Below are 27,955 nucleotides of genomic sequence, written 5' to 3' on the forward strand. Positions count from 1 at the left end.
TTACACATATCACCCCTGAGTCGGCCAGCCTTCACAAGGGCTGGGTGGCCCCATGTGTCATCAGAGAAGGCAAGGATCAGAGAAGCTCTTCAGTGTTCAAAGCTGCTGCCCAGCACTGCCCGCAGGCTTCCGCTGTTCCCACCCTGCGCCACCGAGAAGCCCTCACCTGTGCCCCACCAGATCCTGGAGAGCAGTCTCAGCCACCGCCAAGCTCCGGAGAGGTCATTTTTGGAGGTTCTGATCTTTCTCCAGGGAAACAAGACAAAGAGGAAAGGGGCTTAAGAAAATAAATCATTGATATCTGTGGGGAAGATTAAATTTATTTATTAATTCACGCAAACATTTTCCAACTTGGGGAGAGAGGGCAAAGTCAGTAGAAAAAGCCTTCTAAGAAAGGAGCTGGGGTGAATGAGAGATTTTAAGACTTACCCCTAACCAACTCCAGAAGGAAACACAATAACAATTTATAGAAACATTTTTACCACCTTTGAAAATACAATTTTATCCATAATTTTCAAACTCATTTTCTACTTTCAAGAGAGTTGTAACTCATATTCTTGTCCAAAGTTTAAAGTATCTTGTTTTAAATATTTCCTTGTCCAGACAAATTCCTACTTGCCTCAATAGGGTCTGCGAGCTTACATGAGAGCACACTAATTCTCAATCCACCCCTTGCTCTGTGTGATAAAAAAAACTGTAGGGAGAAAAGAGAGAGACAAGGAATTAATTTTAAAAAATCGCTATGTATATAAAGTTGAAAACCAGTGACCACAACAGAGAATGCAGTAGAGAACCACAACGAGCTGTTTTGCAGGTGTGAGCATAAATTCTAGTGACAGCTGTAAGACAATGGAGAGGGGTTCACATCATGAGGAGTTTGGGAGAGAAATTACACATCTGGCTCCCGATGGTAATTTTGTAAAAATCTATGTTATTGGGGCACCCGGGTGGCTCAGTCAGTTAAGCGGCTGCCTTCGGCTCAGGTCATGATCCCAGGGTCCTGGGATCAAGCCCCACATCGGGCTCCCTGCTCTGTGGGGAGCCTGCTTCTCCCTCTCCCTCTGCCTACCACTTTGCCTACTTGTGCTCTCTCTTTATCTCTCTGTCAAGTAAATAAATTTAAAAAAAAATCTTTTAAAAAAATCTATATTATTTTTCTCATGACATATCTCTTTTGGTAGGAAAGTTGGAGATTCTTTTTTTTTTTTTAAGATTTTATTTATTTATTTGAGAGAGAGAGAATGAGAGACAGAGAGCATGAGAGGGAAGAGGGTCAGAGGGAGAAGCAGACCCCCCGCTGAGCAGGGAGCCCGATGTGGGACTCGATCCTGGGACTCCAGGATCATGACCTGAGCCGAAGGCAGTCGCTTAACCAACTGAGCCACCCAGGCGCCCCGGAAAGTTGGAGTTTCAAATCCAACACCTACAAAAGAAGGGTTTAAAGTGTGTTCAAGGGGCGCTGGCCTGGCTCCATTGGAAGAGCATGCCACTCTCAATCTCCCGGTCATGAGTTCAAGCCCCACGTTGGTTGTAGAGATGACTTAAATAAACAAATAAAGAAATAATATGCAAAAATAAAATGTGTTCAAACTAGCAGCTGTGACAGGCGTTAACCTGTGGTAGTAACCCAAGTCTGTTAGGCTCTGAGGATGTGATGATGCAGTTTGTTAATAATGACGTCCTATTTTTGACATTTAACAAAGCACTTTCACCACTTTTTATTTAACATAGAGTGCAAGGGCATGTCAGCTGGCCATGCTAATTCCAAAGACTAACAGGAGAACAGACTAACGTCAGGAAGCACTGTGAAAGGCCGAGGTGGGCAATGAGGATAAGTGGGCGTCTTTCACTGGAGTGCTCCTCCCATGGTCTGGGTGGCCTCATTCTGTAGGGCTCGGCCCCTTTCCTGGCCATGCCTGAGCTATTTTCAACAGCATGTTGTAGAAAACAGATAATGATGCAAATAGCAGTCCTATTCAGGGAAATCCAAAGGCATCCCGTCTGTGTAAAGATGCAGTCGGCGCTGCCCTGCAGAAGACGCGGGTTTTGTCATCTACACATAACCCCAGTTCATCACTGCTGACTGTCGGCCTCTGTGTCTACTCTTCCAGTTCTTCTTTGAATTCATTTTTTAAGAACCCTTTCCTAGTTTCATCACTGATTAATGAATTATATCTTTGACACATTCATTTTATTTTTGTATGAGAGTCATGGGTTTACCCTTTTTGGAAATCATTCTTTGACACTAATATCAGACTTACAAGGACTTGTGTTCATATTCCCATGTGTTTTATTTTTTTTAAGATTTTATTTATTTATTTATTTGAGAGAGAGGGGGAGAGAGAGAGCATGAGAGGGGGGACGGTCAGAGGGAGAAGCAGGCTCCCCGCTGAGCAGAGAGCCCAACGCGGGACTCGATCCCGGGACTCCAGGATCATGACCTGAGCCAAAGGCAGTCGCCCAACCAACTGAGCCACCCAGGCGCCCTCCCCATGTGTTTTAAAACATTAAAATACTGGGGCACCTGGGTAGCTCAGTTGGTTGAGCGTCAGACTCTTGGTTTCGGCTCAGGTCATGATCTCAGGATCCTGGAATCAAGCCTCATGTCAGGCTCCACTCAGCAGAGAATCAGCTTGAGAGTCTCTCTCTCCCTCAGTTCCTCCCCCCATTCATGCTCTCTCTAATAATAAATCTTTTAAAAAAGGTATTAAAATACTTTGCTTTGAAATCCCTCCAACTGCACCATTTTAAGTAGCCATTGTTTTTTGTTTGTTTGTTTTTTAAAGATTTTATTTACTTACTTGAGAGAGAGAAAGCAGGAGCAGAGGCAGAGGGACAGGCAGACTCCCTGCTGAGCTTGATCCCAGGACCCTAGATCATGACCAAGCCGGAGGCAGACACAACCGATGGAGCCACCCAGGCACCCCTGGTAGCCATTGTTTTTAATTGAAATATGATAAATGGCCCATCTCTATAGCAATACTTTGTTTTTTTGTCATATTAGCAGAAATACATGAGTTCTCACTTTTCAAATGACATGTTCTATTTTAACTGATTTAAAATAATTGACATTGTTGGGTGCCTGGGTGCACGGGAAATGGGCACACCTGTTTCTGAGGCTTAGCTGGAGCAGGTGCAGTGTTCCCCAAGACTATTCAGAGTACCCATGAGATCACAACTATTTTCAGATTATATTAAGACGCCATTTGCCTTTCTCACCCTTGCTCTTGGGCAGAACACACTGTGGTTTTCTAGAGGCTGTGGGACATGAGATGATATCATTGCTGACTGTTAATGGAATGTGGGCTCCTGGACAGGTTTTAAATTATTCTCAATGTCATGTTCTAGTGCAGTAAATACCGACAGATACAACTCTCTTAAAAGCTTGAAAACTTTTAAGTGTAAAGGAGAAAGCATTTGAGACTGATAGGAGACAGCCTAGGCTGTAACCCACCTCACCTGTGACCTGGCAACATTTAGCAGGTAGCAACATTTCTGGGTCCCACCTTCCACATTTGCAAAACAAAAGGAGTTTGTCTCGGGGTGCCTGGGTGGCTCAGTCGTTAAGCGTCTGCCTTCGGCTCAGGTCATGATCCCAGGGTCCTGGGATCCAGCCCCTCATCGGGCTCCCTGCTCGGCGGGAAGCCTGCTTCTCCCTTTCACTCCCCCTGCTTGTGTTCCCTCTCTTGCTATGTCTGTCTGTCAAATAAATAAATAAAAAATCTTAAAATTAAAAAAAAAAGGAGGTTGTCTCACTCCCTCTTTACACCTTTAATACTAAGATTCTATGATCCTCTCACACTGAAGCATTGCTAGTGCTGCTCCAACTAGAGATGCAGGATCACAGAGCTCTAGAGGGTCAAAGAGGCTGAGGAGTGGTAGAGTTGGGGTTCAAACTCAGTCTGTCTCTCCCCTGTGTGACTGTGCCACCTGATACTTCTCACTGAAGTGAGGAGCACTGCTACACAGGCGGGACGGGGGTAGGACAGGGGTGGGGGAACCAGCTTTGACTCTATAGCCCAGGGCCCTCCTTGGACTAAACATAACAGATATTGTCTTTGTTGGTCTATTTTTTTCCCCCCCAAGATTTTATTTTTAAGTACTCTCTACACCGGACGTGGGGCTCAAACTCACAACCTCAAGATCAAGAGTCACATGCTAACTGAGGGTTGTTGGAGGGGAGGGGGTGGAGGGATAGGGTAACTGGGTGATGGACATTGGGGAGGGTATGTGTTGTAATGAGCACTGGGTATTATGTAAGACTGATGAATCACAGATCTGAACCCCTGAAACAAATAATATGTTATATGTTAATTGATTGATTTTAAACTTTAAAAATATTTTTTAAAAAAGAGTCACATGCTTTACCGACTGAGTTAACCAGACACCTATGTTGGTCTATTCCTTTGGTGTCATGTGGAATCCCTTTATACTATACAAAAAAACAAAACAAAAAAACCTGATTACTTGCATTGTTTCCATGTTAGCCAAATTCTTCTGCATATTTGGGAACTGGACATTATTAAAAATAACAAATTCCCTAATTTATTAGGTCATACTCTAGGATTTTCTTATTACTTGAATATATAGAACAATATAGTACTGTAAAATACACTAACTTTTAAATAAATTTTGCTTCTTTCCAGAAGAAGTTGCCACTTCAATGCGGTTTTCTGTTCATCCGTCATTGCAAGAAACTCATTTACCTGGTTAAAACAATCAAACAGATGTTTCCAAAGTCCATATAAATAATTCATCTCAACAATGTGAAACTTGGCTTTGTGCACTAGAATGGAATTTTATTTATAGTAATTACAGCTCAATTCTCTTAATGGAGGAGATAAGGTCAGAAAGGCTCCAAACTGAATCTCTGAAACCAGTCAGGTGGTTCAGCCCAGAAAACTTCCCTTAACGAACTAAAGACAGAGTAGGGCTGGGGGCTAATAGCAAAGTGCAGGAGCTGGCTTTAACAAGAAAAAACCAAGTGCCCATCAACGCACACACTACCAAGTATCTGCTGCCCTCCTGAAGGAGGAGGGCGCTATGTGTGCTCTGACTGTGGTGACTTCCTTCAGCTGGTTGGTGAAATATCACCACACCCTCCTTCTGCCTTAACCTATCAACATCTCCAACGTGCTGTTCCACCCACTGTTACTCGACTATAGAAAGTGTCTTCTTGGGGTGCCTGGGTGGCTCAGTGGTTAAGCATCTGCCTTCGGCTCAGGTCATGATCCCAGGGTCTTAGGATCAAGCCCTGCATCAAGCTCCCTGCTCGGCGGGAAGCCTGCTTCTCCCTCTCCCACACCCCCTGCTTGTGTTCCCGCTCTCGCTGTGTCTCTCTCTGTCAAATAAATAAATAAAATCTTTAAAAAAAAAAAAAAGAAAGAAAGTGCCTTCTTTCTCTCCAGTGGTCAACAGCCTCGGCCGCTGTACCCAACAGCAAAATCAGCTGTGATTTGAATACACAATATGCAATTATTTGTTCATTAAAACAATGCATGTTTAAATCAAGCTTGATTTTCCCCCCAGACCTCTTTATTAATGAATTAATTTCTATCAACTGTTCACTGAAATAACCTATACTTGGGGGGAAGGGAATTCAATTTGGAATTATTTCTAAACACATTTTCCTTTCTGTTACTTACCGTGCAGCCTAAAGTCTCCTCAGCAACACTTCCTGTAAGACTGCAGGCATGGAGGGTACCTGTGTGGTCAGTGAGGTCAATTAGCAAGTGGAAGCTGAGAAAAACAGATTTAAATTCAAAAGAATCTTTGTTGCAAGCAGTACAAGTGCTGGATGCTTCCTTTACAACGTAACCACAGCCGGAGCTGAAAAGAAACAAAGACAAGGATAAAATGTGAAGGCCATAAATGTCCAACCTGATCTCTAGCAGAACCCTGCTCCCTTAAAAGTCTAAATCAGAGTAACTTCAGAGTGCTCAGTGCAGTGCAGGATGCCAGACAGACATATGAAATAAGGAACAACATGCAATTAATCCCATTTACACCGCCCTGCCTCCTACCCTACCCCTGCTAGGTCTCCTTTCCTTCACCCCTTCCTGGCTCCCAACAGCCACAGAACCGGTGCCTCAGCCCCACCTCTGCCCTGGCCCGTCCCATTCCTCGCTACCGTGGGTATGTCCACCCAGCCTCCCTGGCTCAGGGTTCCAAGGAAGGAGTCCTGTCGTGTGCCTAGAAAGCCTGAGGTCCATGAATGCTCGCTTGAGGCTTCTGTGCTAGGCCTCGGCACATCGACAGAAGAATCCTAGGGTTGGTCAGGTTCACACCCCAAATGCTCTTAGTACAGCTAGTGACACACACTTCTCCCTCTAAGGGGTGATTACATGCTATTCCATATTTTGAGGCAGGTCTTACATTAGCCAATTTGGACAGAAAGACTAACTTAAATTTCTCAAGTAGAGGGTGTGATCTGAAATAGTGCTTTCCTGTCTGGGCACAGATCACCTTTAAGGTAAATTTCAGATGCTTTTCCTCAGATATCAATATTAAAGATATAGGAAAAAATTAGGGAGACAATAAAATTTTCCAAAAGTTTTTGAAAAATGTTTTTCAAAAAGTAAACACTTGACTTACACAGCAGCCTCCACATTGGTTTTTTCAATTTTAATACCAAATCATAAAATGTTTTCAAAATCTATATGTCAGTATCTTGACTATGGTGGTAGATACACAAACCTGCATATATGATAAAACCATATAGAACTTCACACACACACACACACACACACACACACACACACACACACGACTGCATGTCAATGTGGTGAAATTTCAATAAAATCACCAAATTGAAATAATGTCAGTATCCTGGCTATGATGTAATACTGTAGTTTCGTAAAATGTTACCACTGGGAGAAAGTGGATAAAGTGTATGTGGGTTCTCTCTGTATTTTTTTTTTAAGATTTTGATTTATTTATTTGAGCAAGAGATAGAGCCAGAGAGCACAAGCTGGGGGAATGGCAGAGGGAGAGGGAGAAGCAGGCTCCTTGAGCCTGACATCAGGCTCAATCCCAGGAACCCAAGATCATGACTGGGGCAAAGGCAGAGGCCCAACTGACTGAGCCACCCAGGTGCCCCTCTCTTTATTATTTTTTACAACTCCATGTGAATCTAGAACTATCTCAATAAATTTTCTTTTCTTTTTTTTTTAAGTAGACTCCATGCCCAATACAGAGCCCAACGTGGGGCTTGAACTCAGAACCCTGAGGTTAAGACCTGAATTCAAGAGTCAGATGCTTAACTGACTGAGCCACCCACGCACCCCTCAGTAAAAATTTTTTTTTAAAGATTTTCATTTATTCATGAGAGAGAGAGAGAGAGAGAGAGTGAGAGGCAGAGGGAGAAGCAGGCTCCCAAAGAGCAGGGAGCCCGATGCGGAACTCGATCCCAGGACCCTGGGATCATAACCTGAGCCAAAGGCAGACGCTCAACCATCTGAGCCACCCAGGCACCCAAAATTTTCAATTACAAAAATTCATAGACTTTCACAGTAACATTTTAGATGTTTCTTGCCAAGCATTTTTCAGCTAATATTATTAAATCCCTGGGGTTTCCTTTATAAAAAAGTAGATACTAACTTTGACTTAGGAGAGGCTGTAAATCATATTCACCATGAGGCTCTAAATAATTTTTTTTAAATGCTGTCCCTTGCATTGCTATAGGACACGGCAACCAAAATAATATTCTAATATAAAACAACAGTTTGTCACCTCAGTTAAAAGTTTCTAGCAGCAGGGGTGCCCGGGTGGCTCAGTCGGTGAAGCACCTGCCTTCAGCTCAGGTCATGATTCCAGGGTCCTGGGATCGAGCCCCACATCGGGCTCCCTGCTCAGTGGGGAGTCTGCTTCTCCCTCTGCCCCTCCCCCCTGTTCATGCTCTCTCTTTCTCTCAAATAAATAAATAAAATCTTTAAAAAGTTTCTGGCAGAATTCTGTCTTTGTATTTTAGGATTGCAGAAACACAGCAAATCAAATTTTACTTTAAAAGGTAATTATAACCTTTGAATCTACATAGTGTGCCTTGGAAACTGCATTATGGGTTATTTATTTATACATTTCTTTTTTTTAAGATTTTATTTATTTATTTTAGAGAGAGAATGAGAGATAGAGAGCACGAGAGGGAAGAGGGTCAGAGGGAGAAGCAAGACTCCCCGCTGAGCAGGGAGCCCAATGCAGGACTCGATCCTGGGACTCCAGGATCATGACCTGAGCCGAAGGCAGTCGCTTAACCAACTGAGCCACTCAGGTGCCCTATGCATTTCTTTAAAATACATAACAACTATTATGTCAAAGAATAGCTTTAACTTTAATAGAGCTTAAAATATATTAACAATAGTTGGTCTTTATTTCTTACAAGAATGAATTTGCTGACAATACAGGCCGCTTACCATCGGTGTCGAACTACTGTTGTGCTGTCATCATCAATGTTCAGTGTAGAAATGAAAGCATAAAGAATGCCGTAGAAAGGGTCAGCCTTCCCTTCGTTCTTTGAAGATTTTACCTTTAATTGCTCAACTGTATAGACATCAACTATTGTATTTACTAAAAATAAAAAGTAGTTATTACAGCTCTCTATTTATTCTAAGAATGCCAAAAGATTATATCCAAATAGAAAAAGCTATAAAGTTCAAATGAGAACATGTAATAGCTTCAGTTGAGTAACAGAAAAATTATTACATTTACTATATTGAAACTGATTATGTAAATGGACATAACAGCAAAAATAAGCAAAAAAAGGCAAAGAATGAGAAATTTAATTCCTTTTATGTCAATGAAGACTTTGTAGTCATCGGAAGATGCCATTAAAAGAATGGGAAGGCAACCCTCAGCGTGGGAGATGCTAGCAATCTTTAAAGGAGACAAAGGACTCATATCCAGAATATATAAATAATTCTTAAAAATTAATAAGAGGGGTACCTGGGTGGCTCATTCATTAAGCGTCTGTCTTTGGCAGTCAGCTCAATTTTTTTAACTTCCATCAGATTGGCAAAAGGTTACGGAAGCCTCTAAAAGTTTAAAGATTATTTATTTATTTATTCCAGAGAGAGTGAGAATGTGTGGGGGCAGAGAGAGGAGCAGAGGGAAAGGGAGAGGCAGAGAATCCTAAGCAGACTCCGCACTGAGTGCAGAGCCCCACATGGGCCTGATCCCACAACCCCAAGATCACGACCCAAGCCAAAAACAAGAGTCAACGCCCAACTGACTGAGCCACCCAGGTGACCCAAAACCTCTAAAAGTTTTAAACAACCTTTTAAAAAGTGTAAATATAGCATTTACAGGATAAGAATATGGTATCTTTTACTATGTAAAACAAAAATAATATTTAAAGGTCACTTACAATTTATAGATTCTTTCAAATAACTGTCGATCTCATCATCCAGAGGATTTGTTTCTTTATTTTCTCTTATAAAATTCAATAGGATGTTAGCTTCTGGGGTATCTTAAATAAAAGATGCATAATAAGTGAAAAGCAACTGATAACTTATTTTTTTAAAAGATTTCTTTGAGAGAGTACACAGGTAAGCAGGGGGGAGGGGCAGAGGGAGAGGGAGAGGGAGTCCCAAGCAGATTCCCCGCTAAGTGCAGAGCCCAACATGGGGTTCCATCCAAGGACCCTGAGATCATGACCTGAGCTGAAATCAAGAGTCAGCTGCTCAACTGACTAAACCACCCAGCCACCCCAAGATTGATTTTATTTATTTGCTTACTTACTTACGTAGAGAATCTCAAGCAGACTCCGTGCTGAGCATGGAGCCAGAGGCAGGGCTTGGTCTCATGACCCTAAGATCAAGACCTGGGCCGAAATCAAGAGTCAGACACTTAACCGACTGAGCCAGCCGGGTGACCCTGATTACTTTTTAAATAGCTGTGAATGATCCAATATTATTTTTAATGGTAAAAGTGAAGACATATATAAACATAGTCAAATAGATTATTATGCAGCCAATTAGCCATGTGACGTGGTAGTCTACTAAATGAAGGGACATACACCAGATATTGTTAAAGAGCAGCTTATAGAACGACCTGGTGCAATTTCCTCTCAATTAAAAAAAAAAACATATATATACATAGGTATGCAAAATTATCTGGAAGAGTATATACCAAAGAAATGATTCTCTTATAAGATGGTGAGATTATAGGTGCTCGTTGTTTTCCTTTTGCTATTATGTATTTTCTGAATTTTATATGTATTTCTTTTCTAAGCAGGAAAAAAAATTTAAGTGTATTTGAAAGCCTTGCTGCTTGACTTGGGACACAAGTATTCTCAGGAATAGTCAGATGGTGTGCCCAAAGGCAAGAATGTGAGTTTGAAAAAGGGCTCCCATGTGACTCTGACACTCTACAACCTCAAGCCCCCCAACACTTGACGGCCTTTCAGCCTTCCCTCACCCACTCTGACATTCTGCAAACGTGCTGGTGCTTTTACCCCTGGCGCCCTGACCCTGGGGCAGAGGCAGGGGCTTCTTCCTCTCTCCCATCCAACCCTGCGTCTAACCACTGTTCTTTCACATAACTAGACTGAAGCCCCTTGTGAGCAAGGGTCTGCCTCTTTAGCTCTGTAGTTCCAGTACCTAATATAGCAACTGTCCTACTCATCTGGCCATCTACCTATCAAGTCCTGCCTTGTTCTGGAAAGGACTTATGTTATCTCAGTACTTGGCAAATAAAAGGCATTTGAGAGTTATTTGTAACTTAATGAGTGAATGAGTGGATGTTTTTGAAACACTGACAGAAGTGCTGCAAGCCAGACAGGAGCAGGTGCTGGAGTGAGGCTGTGGAAATCAAACCCCCGGGGCTTTCTGCAGGCACTGCTGTAAAGATCCCTCCTGTCGACAAGGTTATCTGGGACTGTCTGATGGACACTCTTCCGGGCAGAGAAAGCCATAAGGAAAGCTAGGATGAAAGCTTAAGCCTTTGGAGGTTTTAGTTTGTACTTGGTGGGTGTAGCCCAGGAAGTTACAAACAAGGCTGATTTAAAGAAGCACATTAAAATTCACACACCCTTTTAAGTACTCTCCTTTGTCTCTGAGAAACAGGCATTTATTCTAATGCTGCTGGCATTTCCCTTTTCAGGCTGTGTTCAGAACCAAACAGATAACATTCACTGAATATGTGTTTCATTAACTTAGCCTTGAGTTATTTTTTTTAATATTTTATTTATTTATTTATTTGAGAGAGTGAGAATGAGAGAGAGAGAGAGAGCACCTGAGAGGGGGTAGGGTCAGAGGGAGAAGCAGACTTCCCACCGAGCAGGGAACCCAATGCGGAACTCGATCCAAGGACTCCAGGATCCTGACCTGAGCCGAAGGCAGTCGCTCAACCAACTGAGCCACCCAGGCGCCCAGCCTTGAGTTACTGATACAATTGTCCTATCAAGCTTGATAACCTTTTCCAACAGACAAATCCAATTGTCTTGAGAAACTTTCCCAGGCCTGGGGCACCTGGGTGGCTCAGTCGTTAAGCATCTGCCTTGGGCTCAGGTCATGATCCCAGGGTCCTGGTATCGAGCCCCACATCGGGCTCCCTGCTCGGCAGGAAGCCTGCTTCTCCTTCTCCCTCTCCCCCTGTTTGTGTTCCCTCTTGCTGTGTCTGTCAAATAAATAAAATATTTAAAAAAAATAAAAAAATAAAATCATTGACATTACTCTATATAATACTAACAAAGCAATTATTAAGTTATTAAAAATAATAAACCATAGTACACCCCTCAAAAAAAAAAAAAAAGGAATTGAAGAGTTGCACTCTTGTCCCAAATGTTGAGAATAGATTGTGGTTGCGTCACCATCAATTTACAACAAAGCAGCTAGAGTGATCCTTTCAGTACTTAGAAAATGTCTCTGCTCTGTTCCAAACCCTTTGCTACAGAGTAAAAGCCAACATTCTTTCATTAGCCTATAAGGCCTTCTTGACACCGACTCTTCTCCTCTGACCTTGACTCCTCCTCCTGCCTGTGCTCCATGAGCTCCAGCCACACCGGCCTCCTTGCTGTTCTGCCCTCACACAGGCACATACCAACCTCTGGGCCTTTGCACTGGCTGTTCCAGTACTAAGGGCCTGGTGCTTTTTCCCGGGTTAACCCGCCACGGCCTCATCATGTCTTTGCTCAAATGTCACCTTCCTAAGGAGGCCTACCTGACTACTCTCTGTGAAGTGCAACCTGCCCTATACACCATGTCACCCTGGACTCTCCTGACCCTGTTCCTCTTCTTCTTCAATATTTCATAATTCACAAATGTGTTATCTTTATCGTTTATCATCTGTGTCTCTCCTGCTAGAATGTGAGCTTCATGTGGGCAGAGAAATTTGTGTTTTGTCACTGGTCCCCAGGACAATGCCCTGCACACAGCATGTGCATGTCACATCACCTTCCATGATGCCACTTTCAGGGACATGGTGTTCAGAGGATGCACAAGGTCTAGTGCACTTATGTGGCACAGAATCTTGTCATTTTATGTCATATTTCATAGCAATACTACTTTAAAAAATTCTCATGATGGTTTGGCCAAAGACATAAAATTGCTTTGTAATTCTCAGTCACTGTAGGGGCACCTGGCTAACTCAGTCAGTGAAGCGTCTGCCTTCGGCTCAGGTCATGATCTCAGGGTCCTGGGATTGAATCCCATGTCGGCCTCCTTGCTCAGCAGGGAGCCTGCTTCTCCCTCTCCCTCTGCCCCTCTCCCCTGCTCGTGCTCATTTGCTTGCTCTCTCTGTCAAATAAATAAAATCTTTAAAAAAACTAAAAATAAAAATCAGTCACTGTTGATGCTGTTAGAGACCAGCAGAGGGAGCTATTGTCAAAAATGACCCACTATTACAGTTCCATCTTCCTGAGGTTGGGAAGGACCATGGGAATTCTGCATTCTTCCATGGTGCTGGACTCATCTCTCTATCTGCAGTACAGAGGACTGTGAGGATATTTAAGGTCACCGACCCCTCACGTCTCCCCAGACCCTGTTCCCCAGACTGCATGTTGGAATAAGCTATAATTCCTTTCAATAACCACTCTGGTGGGCCTTCTGGGCATTTTGTTATGATATGAACTCATGATGTAACATGTATGTTCTCCGTGTTCCAGTACTAAGTTATGTGAATATAGTAAAACTGTATTTATTTTTAAAATAGTCAGTAATTGGGCGCCTGGGTGGCTCAGTCGTTAAGCGTCTGCCTTTGGCTCAGGTCAAGATCCCAGGGTCCTGGGATCAAGCCCTGCGTCGGGCTCCCTGCTCAGCGGGAAGCCTGCTTCTCCCCTCTCCCACTCCCCCTGCTTGTGTTCCTGCTCTTGCCAAATAAATAAATAAAAAAAATCTTTTTAAAAACAAATAAATAAAATAGTCAATAATTTAGGTGATCGAATCAATTACATTGATCTCACCAGAATCATCACAAGGGATGATGCTTTAAAAATGAGTCTGGGGCCAGGCTGCGCAGCAAAGAAAATGAATAGACAGCTTGTTGTGCACGTCATATTTGTGTTAATAAAACCATAAAACCTAAAAAAAAAAATGAGTCTGGGGGCGCCTGGGTGGCTCAGTCGGTTAAGCATTTGCCTTCAGCTCAGGTCATGATCCCAGGGTCCTGGGATCAAGTCCTGAGTTGGGTTCCCTGCTCAGTGGGAGTCGGCTTCTCCCTCTGCCTCTGTCCCTCTCCCCTGCTCGTGCTTGCTCTTTCTCTCTCTCTCTCTTTCAAATAAATAAAGTCTTTTTAAAAATAAAATAAAATAAAAATGAGACTGGTTTTTCACATTTCTTTTCTTTAGTAAGATATCAGAGATATAGCTCACTGTAAGTTTAAGAAATATAAATGTACAGGGACACCTGGATGGCTCATTCAGTTACATGTCTGCATTCAGCTCAGGTCAGGATCCCAGGGTCCTGGGATCAAGTCCTGCATCAGGCTCCCTGCTCAGCAAGGAGCCTGCTTCTCCCTCTGCCTGCCACTCCCCTGCTTGTGTGCACTCTCTGACAGATAAATAAATAAAATCTAAAAAAAAAAAGAAATATGAATGTAAAGCATATAAAGGAACTTTCACTTTTAATTCAAATGAAATCCAAGCTTTGTCTTCATTCTTTTTTTTTTTTTTAAGCGAGAAAGTGTGCACACATGCATGTGTGAGTGAGGGGGGGGGGCGGAATCCTAAATAGACTCTGGGCCCGCCTGGGGCCAATCCCACAACTCAGAAACCATGATCCAAGCCAAAAAGAAGAGTCAGACGCCCAACCAACTGAGCTATCCAAGCATCCCTTGTTTTCATTCTTAAATACAGTGTAGAAACATTGAAATGTGTGACACAGTCATTTCCAAAGGGACACAACATTTCAGATGGCCTTTTACCTGGATTGGTCGTAATAATGGTTTTTGAGATTACAGTTGCTGTCATGCAGTTCCGAAATTTGTCAAAACTTATTCTTACATCTGAGGCAAATATTACTGTTTAGGGGGGAAGAAAGACATTTTACAACTTTTATGTGGAAGGGGGTTTAAAAAATAATAAACAGTGAACACAATCATTGCAGCATCATACCTGTGTCTCGTGGCACCCAGCTCTGTGCAACCAGGATAGATTCATTATCCCAACTGCATATTTTAAAAAAGAAGTAAAAAAGTGAATACATTAGAAAAAAACTGACAGTGACCACATTATTTGTCAAAAAAAGAATGTCTTAATGGCTGGAGTTAACAATTGCCCAAGTTGTCAAAGGCACAAGTGAAGGATGTTGGCTTCTCCTGCGTTTTGCAGGATTCACTGTCTATTTCACAGGGCATTTCACGTCCATGTGATAAGTCATTCCTTAGCCACTATTCATCTTTGACAACTTCTGCCTCATCCGTTCCTTCTTTCCCCACTACTTAGGTTGCTCCAGGCTAGTTAGAACCAAGTGACTACAAATCCAAAGCCTTTACAACCACTCTGTCAGACCACTAAGAGAGGGCCCTGCATTGGATAAACTGGGGACTTGACGTGTTGAAGGCCTGTTTCAAATTCACTTCAAATCTGGAGTCTGAACAAAGCCATGTACTACCCTGCGGTGCTTCAGGGTATTTTTCCACCATATTCCTGTGGCCTGACTCCAGGGCACTACCCAAGCAATCACAGAGAATCTGGCTGGTTCATTACCAATGGGACCTAATGAATCACACTGTTATAAAGCAGAGGACAGGAATGAACCAGTCACCGTGGAGTCCATCCAAATAATCCTGTGCTGTCCAAAGAGCTCCTTTTAAGATAATCTTACAGCACAGACTGTAATGCTCAGTGTACAAAAGCAAGGTTTCCTTTTTAATAATGATTTCTCCTCCATCATTACTCCTCTCCTACTCTGAAATCCACCATCTTTTTCATAAAATAAAAATATTCTGTCTTGGTGCTAACAGCAGGGATTTCACGGTTTGGAACAGATGTAGGAAGTTACCATATCATTGCAAAAGAAGACTCTGTCTCATCATAGAGCTTCACCTCACACCTCTGGCCTTTTCTCCGGTCTGAAGTTGTAAAGTATTTTGGCTCTCCAACCTTAGAAATCGAAGGAAATCATTATTCTTCACCTATAGTTGTAGAGGTACATAAATGTTTATTGGTGGAAACATTCAAATGTTTACCTTTTAAACAGGAAATTAAAAAATCAAAATAGCAAGAATCACTAATATATATTTGATGGTTTTAAAAGCATCTTCTATTTCTAAATTAGGTGTATTTAGCTGAATTTGTAAGTTACACACTTTGATTGAAGGGAGAGACAAAAAATGTGCTTTAAGACTGTGGGGTCTTTTCAACATGTCAAAAACAATGCTCCACGACAAGCCCCTGTATGGCATCTAGGTGGACTCACTGAGGATGGAAAATATATTTTCAACATCTGTGACACCCATGGCTTAGCACACAGCCTGGCATGGAGTATATGTGACTGAAAGAACTCAGTCTTCCTACACCTCAGCATCCTCAGCTTGCTGGCACAGGTAGGATCCAATGCCTTCTTTGCTGCCTCCGTGGGAATAAGGTGGTGAAGACCAAATGAGGGACGTACGGGAGGCCACCTTGACACACTGTCTGGCTTGACCCACATTGGGGGTAAGAGGATCATGGAAGTGGGAGTAAACTCAGGGGTCCTTCTGCCTCCACAGCGAGTTCTCGAAGGGAAGAGCAGGTCCCTCTGCCAGCTGCATAACAGTGGCCCAAGCCTGGTCAGCTGGCTGCCCCCTTACGCTGCTGTCACCACTGCATTCCTGCAGAGCTGAGCTCCAGGGGAAGGAGCTGAAGGAAGACTTGCAGCTGCCTGCACAAAAGCAGGATCTAGAAGGAAAGTCAGAGGAAAGGACAGCCAGAGTATGGCAGAGGTCCGACATATCCCAGCACACAAGAGAATTCTATGAAAAGGATTCTAAAGTGAAGAGAGAGAGAAGGTGAGAAGGAAGAGAGAAAGGGCTAAATAAAAATGTGAAGAAAAGGAAATGTAAGAGGGATGGAAGCAAAATGGTTGAAGAAAGACATACACACAAGAAGTCATGTCCTCCTACAAAAGAGGGTGCCAGACTCATGGCCAGGGAAGTGGAAAATGCTGTCGCAGGCTTTTGCTTATACTGAGTTTGAGAAAATTCTAACTACATTGTAATATAATGGCATTGTATAGAACTGCAGGGAAATCGAGATAATATCCTGCCTTTATGTAAGACTGAAGCTAAATTGCCTAGAAAGTGGTTTCTCGTATTGTTCAAGACTGTCACAGAAGAGAGTTTATTCCTCCATCCTGAATTACATTGAATGCTCACTGTGCCGGGCGCTGGGCTAGGCTGGGGCTAGGGTGGACAATAAAGCAGTTGTGGCCTCCACTGTCACAGGCCGGTCAATGGGGAGAGTCGACACTGTCATTTAATACAGAAAAGCAGTGAGCGATTACTTACAACATTTCATGCTTGTGTATGTGGTCTCTGACTATCCTCACTCCCCACGTTGAGGAATTGGTCCTGCCCCTTTAATTTTCTCCACGTACTTTTTTGGTGTGTGAAACTGTACTTTTGAGATCTACCTCTGAATGTCTGCCAAGTGACCAGTCTGTCCAAGAGAGTTTGAAACTCATTGCAGCAACTGCATAAGAGGAAGGTGGTGGTGTGCGGCTTGCTGAGAGGCTCCCCAGGGCCCCACGATGCCTGCACGAGGTCACGCCAGCCACACGATGGGTATGTCCACCCCCATCTCAGGACACCTCTGAGCACAAACATGAGTGGACTCCGTGAGTCCTCCAACTTACATCCCCTCGAGAAACTTCATGCAAATCTTCAAGTCCATGAATTTACCCTTTCCACTTGTGTCTCTGTTTCACCGAAGTATGCAAAGCTCTCACAGTTAGTAGATCATTTAGGAGTGTGCTGCATTTAACATTCAAATTCAATTTTATTTTGCTATTCATTGCCAGATAAACTGCTCCTTTGACGTTGATGAGAAGTGCTACCATTTTCTTAATTCAACTTACTATGGATCAAGAAAATTGACTCCAGCTGGTTATGACTTTCCAAACAGAAGGGAAGTGATAGGACTGCCCACCAAACAGACGGTGGGTTTGTTGAGGCTTTAACTTACCGACCTCACTGCCGCAAGCACATTAATAATCCTCCCATCCAGACTGCATCCGTTTGCAACAATGTCACCCAATGAATAAAAATCACGAGACTCTTTAACAGGTAAGTATATCAAAGCAAGGAGCTTGTCGTCCACTTGGTAACCGGAACAAACTTTTACCATGGAGTGATTCTCACTGAGCAATAGTTTACAGTTGCTAAATTGCAAAAACACACAAAAACAATATCAAGTGACTTTCTAATAGAAAAATACTTCCAGATTCACATTATCTTTTTGGTTGTGATTTAGACTATATTAAGAAAACTTTTATTTTTTACTCTGAGAAACATTGAAAACTGTTGTGAAATATTTTTTGTCTAAAATGTATTTTCAGGGGCGCCTGGGTGGCTCAGCCGGTTAAGCGGCTGCCTTCAGCTCAGGTCATGATCAGGTCATGATCTCAGGTCATGATCCCATGGTCCTGGGATTGAGCCCCGCATCGCATCGGGCTCCCTGCTCAGTGGGGAGCCTGCTTCTCCCTCTGCCCACCCCCCCGCTTTTGCTCTCTGTCAAATAAATAAAATCTAAAAAAATAAAATGAAATAAAAATAATAAAATGTATTTTCAGGGGCACCTGGGTGGCTCAGTCAGTTAAGTGTCTGCCTACAGCTCAGGTCATGATGCCAGGGTCCTGGGATGGAGCCCCACATCGGGCTCCTGCTCAGTGGGAAGCCTGCTTCTCCCTCTCCCACTCCCCTTGCTTGTGTTCCCTCTCTCGCTGTCTATCAAATAAATAAATAAAATCTTTAAAAAATAAAGAAGTAAAAAAAAATGTATTTTCATTAAGAAAATGTTTTGAGGACCAATTTGTGCCCGAGTTCTAAGCGTACTAGTTTCTGACTATGCCCCAAACTCCGAGCTTCAGTTTTCTTCTCTGTAAAGTAGGGGTATAAAAGCCCTCTGATAAGTCAGGGTGGGGGTATCCCATATCCCCTGCAACACTGACTGCCCTGCCTCCATCAGGACAGTGCTTGACTTCCTCCTGGGATGCTCTCTGCAGTAGATGCCCAGTATCTACACACTGAACTCCAATCAAGGTGTTCTTCCCCCTCCAGCCAATCAACTCCCAAGTCCCCTCAGGGAGCCTCTTTCCAGCCCTTTAACCCAGGCCCTCCTCCCGCCCCTCCCCCTGCTACTTCTTTAGGTGTTTCCCTCACCACTTCTCACATGAACTACTATCTTGTCTCCTAAGCTTCCCTCCCCACTCAGGTTGCTGAAATGATCATCCTAAACCACAAATACGGACATACTAGTTCCCAGCTCAAAGACCTTCTGGGCTAGCCACCGGCAAAGAATGAAGTTGGTATGCCAGGCAAAGCTGTCTGGGAAGCGACTCTGTTTCTCTCTCAAGCTTTTCCTTCCACTGCTCCCCCTGCCTTTGCCCTAAAGCCCAGCCATATTAGACGACTAGACTATGAAACTGGCAGTTTTAAACCAAAAATAGTCAAATGTCAACAGTTTCATGTGGTTCAACCTACTGTTAACTGTTCTGGAAAAGACCAGGAGGTTTCATGTTTGTTCCCTCTGCCAAGAACGCTCTTCGCCCCCACCCTTCCTCCCTCCCTCCATCCATTTATCCATTCATTCCATCAATATCTACCAAGAGCTAGTATGTGCCAGAACCTAGTCTAGGCACAGGGAATACAGTGGTGAAGAAGACGGACAAGACCTTTGATGTCACGGAGTTCACATGTGTGAGAGGGAGACAGACAACAATTAATCAAATAATCTCAGACAGTGGGTTATGATGATAACAGCACAGAGCAAAGTCCTAGTGACGGACTGGAAGGGCCACTACACACAGAGTAAACGGAGAAGGTCTGAGGAGGTGACATTCAAAGTGACACATCAATGAGCAGAAGGAGCAAACAAAGCAGATGGGAGAAGACTGTTCTGTGCAGAGGGAAGTGAGTGTGCAAAAGCCGACAGTGCAGAATGAGCCCAGGGTGTTCACAAGGTAGAGAGGAATCTGTGTGGCAGCACAGAAATGAGACTTGGGGTCTGCTATGAGGTCAGAACAGTAGGTGGGAAGGGGTCACAATGGAGACTGCTGTGCCCCACTCAGGGCCCTTTACCAGTGTCACCTTGCTCTGGAGAGCTGCCTTCAGGCAGAAATGCCAGTGGTGGGGAGTGAAGGTCGTAGCCAATGACTTGTGAATCCAGGCCACGGCACTCATCCTCCAGAGCTCACCCTGGGGCCAGGCGGACTGAGCTGGGCTCCGGCTGAACCTGCCTCTCTGCTGTCCCCTGATCTTATCCTTACAGGCTGTTCCAGAGAGCTCTCCCTCAACAAACCACTTACACAAAATCCCTCCTCTGGGCTCTGCCTCCAGTGAACCTGAACTAAAATAGGAAGGCATGAAGGCAGAGTTTTACTTTGACATGATACATCTATAGGACTTCCAAGATTTATCTTTCTCATTGCTCAGCTTTAATGTGACTAGAGGCAAATTTTTCTAAATCTGAGAATAAAAGTACTAAAAACAGCCATGTTTTCATGTAATCCTATATCAACCTAAATTATTTCATAATCAAAGCTAAATACTGTGAGGAAGAATTAAACTCCTAATTTTCAAATGGAAGCATATACCCTCAGTAAACTCTCTGCTAATCTGACACACAGACACAACAAAGTCTGTTGGCTCTGTGCTGGATTATTTACCCAGGAGTGGCAGGGCTGAATTTTTCTTCTCTTTCTAATTCCTTTCTTTGAATCAGGGGATTTTCAATTATCACTGCAACAGAAGGAAAAGTATGATGCTATTACAAAAAGTAACTAGATACATAAAAACAAGTATATATCACAACGAACATTACAATGTTATTTCTAATTTCTGAGTCAGTGTAGCATATCCTTCCCAGTCCTCTCCCTGTGTCACTGAGACACAGAATCCTCAGAATCCTTGGGTCTGACTATCAATTTGATCCCAGATGACATTTCTTATGTTTTGTGTTTAAATCCAACATATGACCTGCATTAATAGTTTTATTGATGAGTTACACCGAACATGTGATCTGGTCACGACCTGCCCTTCCATAAAACATATACTTTAAATGAACTTCACCCAGGGCGCCTGGGTGGCTCAGTTGGTTAAGCGACTGCCTTCGGCTCAGGTCATGATCCTGGAGTCCCGGGATCGAGTCCCGCATCGGGCTCCCTGCTCGGCGGGGAGCCTGCTTCTCCCTCTGACCTTCTTCCCTCTCATGCTCTCTCTCTACCATTCTCTCTCTCTCTCTCAATAAATAATAAAATCTTTAAAAAAAAATAAATAAATGAACTTCACCCAATTCACGGTTGCCTTTGGAAACAACAGCCATGGGGCATAAAGAGCCATGCACAATCTGGCTCCTGATTTCAGCTCCACAACTTATCAGCTTATGACTGAACACTTTAAGGGTTTTGTTTCCTTATGGTCTTGTTAGACCTTTTTGTGTCTCTTTTGCTGATTCCTCACAGAACTATTCCATGATTACCCCTTTTTACAAATGAAGAAATTGAAGTTCACAGAGATTAAATAACTTTCTGGAGGTTTTATATCTAGAAACTAGTAGGGCTAGACTTATAGTTGTTCTAAATCAAAAATCTGTAATCTTTTCACACCTCCACACTAAGATCATATTTAGATTTATAATTATTGTCAATTTTGTGTTTTTAAGATCCCTTACCTCATTCATCCTCACAACCATCAAACTATAGTTTAATACCAAAATATATCTTTAGCTCCATATAATTAACACACTGGCATTCATCCAAAGAATGTTTCTAATAGTACTGGGCCCTGTGAAGTTTACAAAGTTTTCTGCCTTCACAGTTCATACGTTCAAGTACCTTATTATTCAGTTAGAGAGACACAACACAAAACCCTGCAAGTTCATAATATGAGGCAATAAATGTATGAGTAGGTGTAAGTGACAGGGACAGGGACAGGTAATAACCTGCCTAATTGTGCAGTTCTGGAGAGTGGTTTAATTACGTGCATTACTCTTGCCCTTCTTTGTTCTACCATGAAAATGAGCTGGTATCGTGCTTTCTTGTTTCCTGTATGAGGCTAGTGCTGCCATCCACGGAATGACAACTTTCTACACTTCATACCAGGCATTCTACCTCCTTTGACACCCACAGAATGTATAGGGTACTCATTCATAGTTGAGACTCAACAAGGTTAAGCACTTTTATCAAAGCCATGATGTAAACAAATATTAGAAGTAGGATCTGAATCCAGTTCTATCCGTTTTCAAAGCCCTGGTTTTTTTATACGACACTGTACCATCAGAAGGATCCTGGGATGGGTAAAGGATGCCAAAGATTTGGTATTTTCAAAGTAAACTTCTTAAACTCCTACTAAAAATTCAAATATTTTATCAAAAGCTATTTAGCAGCCTTATTATGTTTACTGAAAGATAAATGGTGATAGCAACAACAAGAATTGATGCAAACTGAAATATGAAAGAAACCAAAGATCATAAAGCTACCTAGTAAAAATATGTGACAATCACATTTATACATTTCAAGCAATAAAATGCTGAATGTTTGTGTTATTCTCTGAATGCCTGACTTTTTTCTGATAACTTTCTTAAGATTATAAATTGTGTCTTACTTTGACCCCCTCAGTGTAGTTCCCACAAATATATCACAGGAATAATACTATAATAGAAACAGTTCCAGAACCAATGCCAACTTACCGCACTCACCAACCCTAAAGCTGTCAGAAAGCGACCTGATGTAACCTTCGCTGCCCCAGGACGTTGCATTAACAAAATGGGTTGGTGAGTCCCGAATGGTAAAACTGAAAGTGTACCTCTCTGATCCGATATCTAAGGGAAACCAAAGCGTTCATGTTTCAAATGAAAACTTTTATCTTAGGTTTGAACAAATATAATTATTATAATAAGCATACTCAAACACATGGTAAAAATATTACTGCAGATATAATTCTAAGATAAGTTATGCTTTAATGAATCTCAAAGCTGTCAGAGTAGATAACTCACCTCACTATTGATCCCTCTGTTCCCTTTCCCCAGTTATCTGTGTATTTGGAGGGAAATGATACTTCGGCTGGAACCATACAGATTTTAGCTTAGATTCTCCATTTCTCTCTTACTGTTACAGTTCCAACCTAAGTCATGATTCAGATCTAAAATTATTCCAAAACAAATAAATGTGTGCTAGTAAATGGCACCACTAGAGGTCAGCAGGTACATTTTTTCCCAAAATAAAATGACCCTACTGTTTTTTGCTAATTAAAAAGGTAACACAACCTAACATATATACATAAATTATAGATATCTACTAAACTGTTATTAGCATTTACCTTTGGGGAGGAGACTTGGCTGGAAAGAGCTGGGGGTTGAATTAAGAATTTCATTTTTCTATTCCATGACCTGTAGTGCTTGAATGTTTTGTGAAAACAGATATGTGACATGTGTGTAATGTTTTTTTTAAGTCAGTAAACATGTCCTCTCCAAAAAAGGAGTTCTGTACATATAACCATAAAGTACTCCAACACTACAGGAATCACTACCTGCACAGTCTGTGAGGTGAAATTGTATTTCATTGTGATTTTATTTATTTTTTTAAAGATTTTTTTTTTATTATTTATTTGAGACAGAATGAGAGAGAGAGAGAGAGAGAGCACATGAGAGGGGGTAGGGTCAGAGGGAGAAGCAGACTCTCTGCCGAGCAGGGAGCCCGATGCAGGACTCGATCCAGGGACTCCTGGATCATGACCTGAGCCGAAGGCAGTCGCTTAACCAGCTGAGCCACCCAGGCACCCTATTTATTTTTTTTTTTTAAGATTTTATTCATTTATTTTGACAGAGAGAGACACAGCGAGGGAACACAAGCAGGGGGAGTGGGAGAGGGAGAAGCAGGCCTCCCGCAGAGCAGGGAGCCCGATGTGGGGCTCGATGTGGGGCTCGATCCCAGGACCCTGGGATCATGACCTGAGCTGAAGGCAGACGCTTAACGACTGAGCCACCCAGGCGCCCCTATTTCATTGTGATTTTAGCAAATATTTTAAATACTGACATTTTCCTAATTCGTGTGTTTTAAGTTATTCCTTTTAGAACTTAGAAAACATACATAGACTCTCAAACTATTCAAATGGTAATTCTGATCTAATTAATCATGAAGTGAAAGCATAAGCAAATATTTACATCAAACATGATAATAGAATATTACATGAAATTAAAATAAAGGAACCCTCACTACACCACAAGCCAAAAAACAGCCAGTTATTGGGCCGATTCAAACAAAATTAATGTCTTCTTCCGCCAAAATCACTGTCTGGCTGACTAGAGCTGATTCCCTTAAGCCACACAGAAGTGTTTATACTGGAACCTTTCATAAGCAGGGCTGACGTAAACCATGCTACTTTTGGCATTTTATATCTTATCATTGAGTGTCAACTACAGAAGTTTGAAAACTTGATTTTAAACTTGATTTTAAAAAATCTAATTTTAGGGCGCCTGGGTGGTTCAGTTGGTTAAGCGACTGCCTTCAGCTCAGGTCATGATCCTGGAGTCCCGGGATCAAGTCTCGCATCGGGCTCCCTGCTGAGCAGAGTCCGCTTCTCCCTCTGACCCTCTTCCCTCTCGTGCTCTCTCTCATTCTCTCTCTCTCAAATAAATAAATAAAATCTTAAAAAAAAAAAAAGAACTTGAGCACAAAGTATAAAATAACAACAACAAAAATCTAATTTTAGCTTCCGAGCACTATATGGCGGAAGTGCCTCCTCTTCCGGCCTCTTTGGGGTCTGCGCGGAAACAAGATGAAGGGGACGTCATCGTTTGGAAAGCGTTGCAATAAAATGCACACGTTGTGCAGTCGCTGTGGCTCGAAGGCCTACCACCTTCAGAAGTCCACCTGTGGCCAATGCGGCTATTCTGCCAAGCGCAAGAGAAAGTATAACTGGAGTAACAACGCTAAAAGACGAAACCCCACTGGGACCGGTCGAATGAGGCACCTAAAAATTGTATACGGCAGATTCAGGCATGGATTCCGTGAAGGAACAACACCTAAGCCCAAGAGGGCAGCTGTTGCAGCATCCAGTTCAGCTTAAGGATTTCAACGATTAGTCACACAATTAACGTTCTGGTTTAAAAAAAAAAAAAAAAATCTAATTTTAGGGGCGCCTGCCTGGGTGGCTCAGCTATTAAGCGTCTGTCTTTGGCTCAGGTCATGATCCCAGGGTCCTCGGATAGAGCCCCACATCTGGCTCTCCGCTCAGTGGGAAGCCTGCTTCTCCCTCTCCGACTCCCCCTGCTGGTGTTCCCTCTCTATGTCTCTGTCAAATAAATAAATAAAATCTTTTAAAAAAATAAATAAAAATAAAAAATCTAATTTTAGTCTTGGATTATTTCCATAGTCCTAAAACTTTTATACAGTTCAAGCAACTCAATAAGAGCCACTACAGCCAGAGTTAACTGTATTTTCCACATATGAAAGATGAATTTTATTCACAGGATTGTCTGGTTGATACTGCTGCCATACTTCTCTCCCTCCATGCTCCTCTATCAAGACACATCTCCGCTCGCAAATCCTGTTCCTTAACATTTTCTGTCTTAGATTTTCCTGTGTATTTGTATCTCTTAAGCTGAAAGTGATCGTTAACAGGGAGTCACACAGCCTTACATGTCATTAAAAATGATTTTAATGTCCTCACACATATGGCCTTAAATTGAGTACTTTACCATACAATAGAGCAATGGCCACTGCTCTTAAGGAGTTAAACGGGCATGAGAAATTTAATCACTTAAATACACTTTGTTGTAGTCATAAGCCACACTTGATGAAAAATGAAGTAAAAAGTTAAACAGAACTCAGCTTTTTCTGTCTGGAAAGCCTTTGACATCTGTTTTCCCAATAACTATACCAATTATTTTCTGAAAAACAAAAGGGTTATAGAAGACAAATATCAAACACAGATGTAGATGGTAAATTTAATTACATGGACTTGTTATATTTTACTGGCTCTAACAAACATTTCTGACTAGGAGCCATTTAAATATATTTACTCCAGAAAAACATCTAAAGAACTTCATAAATGTTCAATTCCACAAGGAATAGTACAAAGTAACAGGACAGTTAACTGCTATTACAAATATAATCACTTAATACTTAGCATGTTTCTACTTTATTTTCAGTCACTAGTTGGAGCACAGTAGCTGCCCTGTGCTATCAGTTCTCACTGAATTCATTCAAAGCACATGTATACATAATTTAATTTGCCACGGTCTTCAAAGCTTTAATATAAGATTTTTAAAAAGATTTTATTTATTTATTTATTTATTTGAGAGGGAGAGACAGATAGTGACAGAGATAGCAAGAGAGAGCACAAGCAGGGAGGAAAGGGAGAAGCAGGCTCCCGCCAAGCAGGGAGCCTGACATGGGGCTCGATCCCAGGACCCTGGGATCATGACCTGAGCTGAAGGCAGCTGCTTAACCGACCGAGCCACCCACGCACCCTACTATAGGATTTTCTAACCATCCACATAAAATTGCTTAGCTTCTTAATCCAAACATCTTTAACAGTAATATAAAGTAGACTGTAATAAAACTTATACATTGCTGCTAATAAATCTAAGCTCTAAAGTCCTAGATCTTAAACCTTAAAGATACTAACATCTCCCTAAGCATTTTAATGTCTTTAGCAACTACCAGATAAAAACTGAATATTTAAAAAGTACTTTAAGAAACAAAAATAAGGGGTGCCTGGGTGGCTCAGTTGTTAAGTGTCTGCCTTCAGCTCAGGTCATGATCCCAAGATCCTGGGACTGAGCCCCACACTGGGCTCTCTGCTCAGCGGGAAGCCTGCTTCTCCCTCTCCCACTCCCCCTACCTGTGTTCCCGCTCTCGCTGTGTCTCTCTCAAGTAAATAAATAAAATCTTTAAAAAAAAAAAAAAAGGGAAACAAAAATAACTACCTTTTCCTGAAAGGATAAACCTAAACTCACACTAATTCTAGCAACTGATTTTAACCTTGCAATAATCTGTTACATTTAAAATATGTTCAAGCTCTTGGGCGCCTGGGTGGCTCAGTTGGTTAAGCGACTGCCTTCGGCTCAGGTCATGATCCCGGAGTCCTGGGATCGAGTCCCGCATCGGGCTCCCGGCTCAGCGGGGAGCCTGCTTCTCCCTCTGACCCTTTCCCCTCTCATGCTGTTTCTCTCTCTCTCTAATAAATAAATAAAATCTTTAAAAAAAAATAAAATAAAATATGTTCAAGCTCTTAAGACTGCCACATCCTAGCTGAGCTATTAACTAATCTTACTACATTTAGACACACTGCTGTTATTTCTTAAATTCCATATGCACCTTGATCTCACCAAACTGTGTTGGAAAAATATAACTAATGGAAATATTGACAAATCTTTCTAACTGAAGAGGAAATTAACAAATCGCTTACCGTTCTTTCTTTCTTTCTTTTTCTGGGCCTCCAGAAGGATTTGGGCCCCTATTTTTAACAATAAACTTTAACTGCACATTAAGGTTACATATAAATGTATCCCATTTTAAGAAATCTGATTTGTAAATGCCAAATGTAAACAACAGACTGCTCAGGGCAGTTCTTCACCTCATAAAATGATTCCACCTAGATTTTGTTTGACTAAAAAGTCTTGGCATATTTGAAATGATTGAATTCCCCAATAACCCTTCAGTAAAAAATGGATTTTCACATAATATTTTACAAATACAGCTTCTGTATTCTTTTATGTCATAAAAGGAGCACAGTGCCAAGTGTTTAAGTCTGTAACTTAAGTACAGTTTGATTAGAGAGTAGATATTTCCAAGCAAAAATGTTCTAATTTTACAATGCTAAATTTGAGCTGTTATTAAATATTTAATGGAAGTAATACAATTAAACTTTTGATCATTTTGAACAATTGCTAGCCATATCTACAATGTCCTACTCTAGACAAAAGAGAAACTAATTTTCATTTAGCTGGCATAAAATCAAAGAAGCTTAGGGGTATCTATAATATCAACAATTGTACTGATGGAATGAGTAGCTATATCCTTGTCAATTATATAGGCATGTGTCAAATGAACCAATAATGTTGCTATAATATAATATTACCACCTAAAGTTTCATTAGAGAACAACCAAACCACTCTATCATTAAAACCTACCAGATTAGCCATATTTGGATGCAGATCTGAAAGTGCAGTGAAGGTCTTTGATGCAAAGGAATGTGCCATTCTTTTATCTATATTTTAGAAAACATAAGTTGATGAAAATTAAATAACTGAAATAACCCATGAAAAATTCCAAGATTAAAAATGTCATCTGGGGGGTGCCTGAGTGGCACAGTCAGTTGAAAG

The 27,955-nt window shown here is 41.9% G+C and overlaps 2 protein-coding genes across 3 annotated transcripts; one reads left to right on the plus strand and one right to left on the minus strand.

Moving 5' to 3' along the window:
• Positions 1-583: 583 nt before the first annotated feature.
• MEIOB (meiosis specific with OB-fold) lies at positions 584-27,832 on the minus strand. Of its 2 annotated transcripts, XM_028111888.2 has the most exons (13): positions 27,764-27,832; positions 25,459-25,516; positions 22,316-22,447; positions 20,295-20,367; positions 17,594-17,789; positions 15,432-15,532; positions 14,543-14,595; positions 14,353-14,448; positions 9,359-9,460; positions 8,409-8,562; positions 5,646-5,829; positions 4,620-4,706; positions 584-694 (listed from the first exon to the last, which is right to left on the minus strand). In XM_028111888.2, exons 1-13 carry the CDS (start codon positions 27,830-27,832, stop codon positions 584-586), a joined length of 1,416 nt encoding a protein of 471 aa, XP_027967689.1. The 2 variants fall into 2 exon arrangements, with proteins under 2 accessions (XP_027967689.1, XP_027967690.1); XM_028111889.2 differs by lacking the exon at positions 4,620-4,706.
• On the plus strand, positions 24,403-24,705 carry LOC114215612 (large ribosomal subunit protein eL37-like). The gene has a single exon (XM_088017275.1). It carries the CDS (start codon positions 24,403-24,405, stop codon positions 24,691-24,693), a length of 291 nt encoding a protein of 96 aa, XP_087873401.1. The 3' UTR covers positions 24,694-24,705.
• Positions 27,833-27,955: the final 123 nt, after the last annotated feature.

Source organism: Eumetopias jubatus, unplaced genomic scaffold (assembly GCF_037043125.1).
Source record: "Eumetopias jubatus isolate StellerSeaLion01/CBP00866 unplaced genomic scaffold, mEumJub1_p1.0 scaffold_12, whole genome shotgun sequence".
NCBI classification, from domain to species: domain Eukaryota; kingdom Metazoa; phylum Chordata; class Mammalia; order Carnivora; family Otariidae; genus Eumetopias; species Eumetopias jubatus.

Excerpts from the sequence above, each read along its gene's own strand:
- LOC114215612 (XM_088017275.1), top strand. The coding sequence starts at position 24,403 with ATGAAGGGGACGTCATCGTTTGGAAAGCGTTGCAATAAAATGCACACG.
- MEIOB (XM_028111888.2), bottom strand. The coding sequence starts at position 27,832 with ATGGCACATTCCTTTGCATCAAAGACCTTCACTGCACTTTCAGATCTG. Across the intron at positions 8,563-9,358 it reads TTTGAAAGAATCTATAAATT|TAAATACAATAGTTGATGTC; the intron begins GTAAGTGACCTT and ends TTTTATTTTTAG. Across the intron at positions 4,707-5,645 it reads AGGAGACTTTAGGCTGCACG|GTAAATGAGTTTCTTGCAAT; the intron begins GTAAGTAACAGA and ends TGTTTTAACCAG.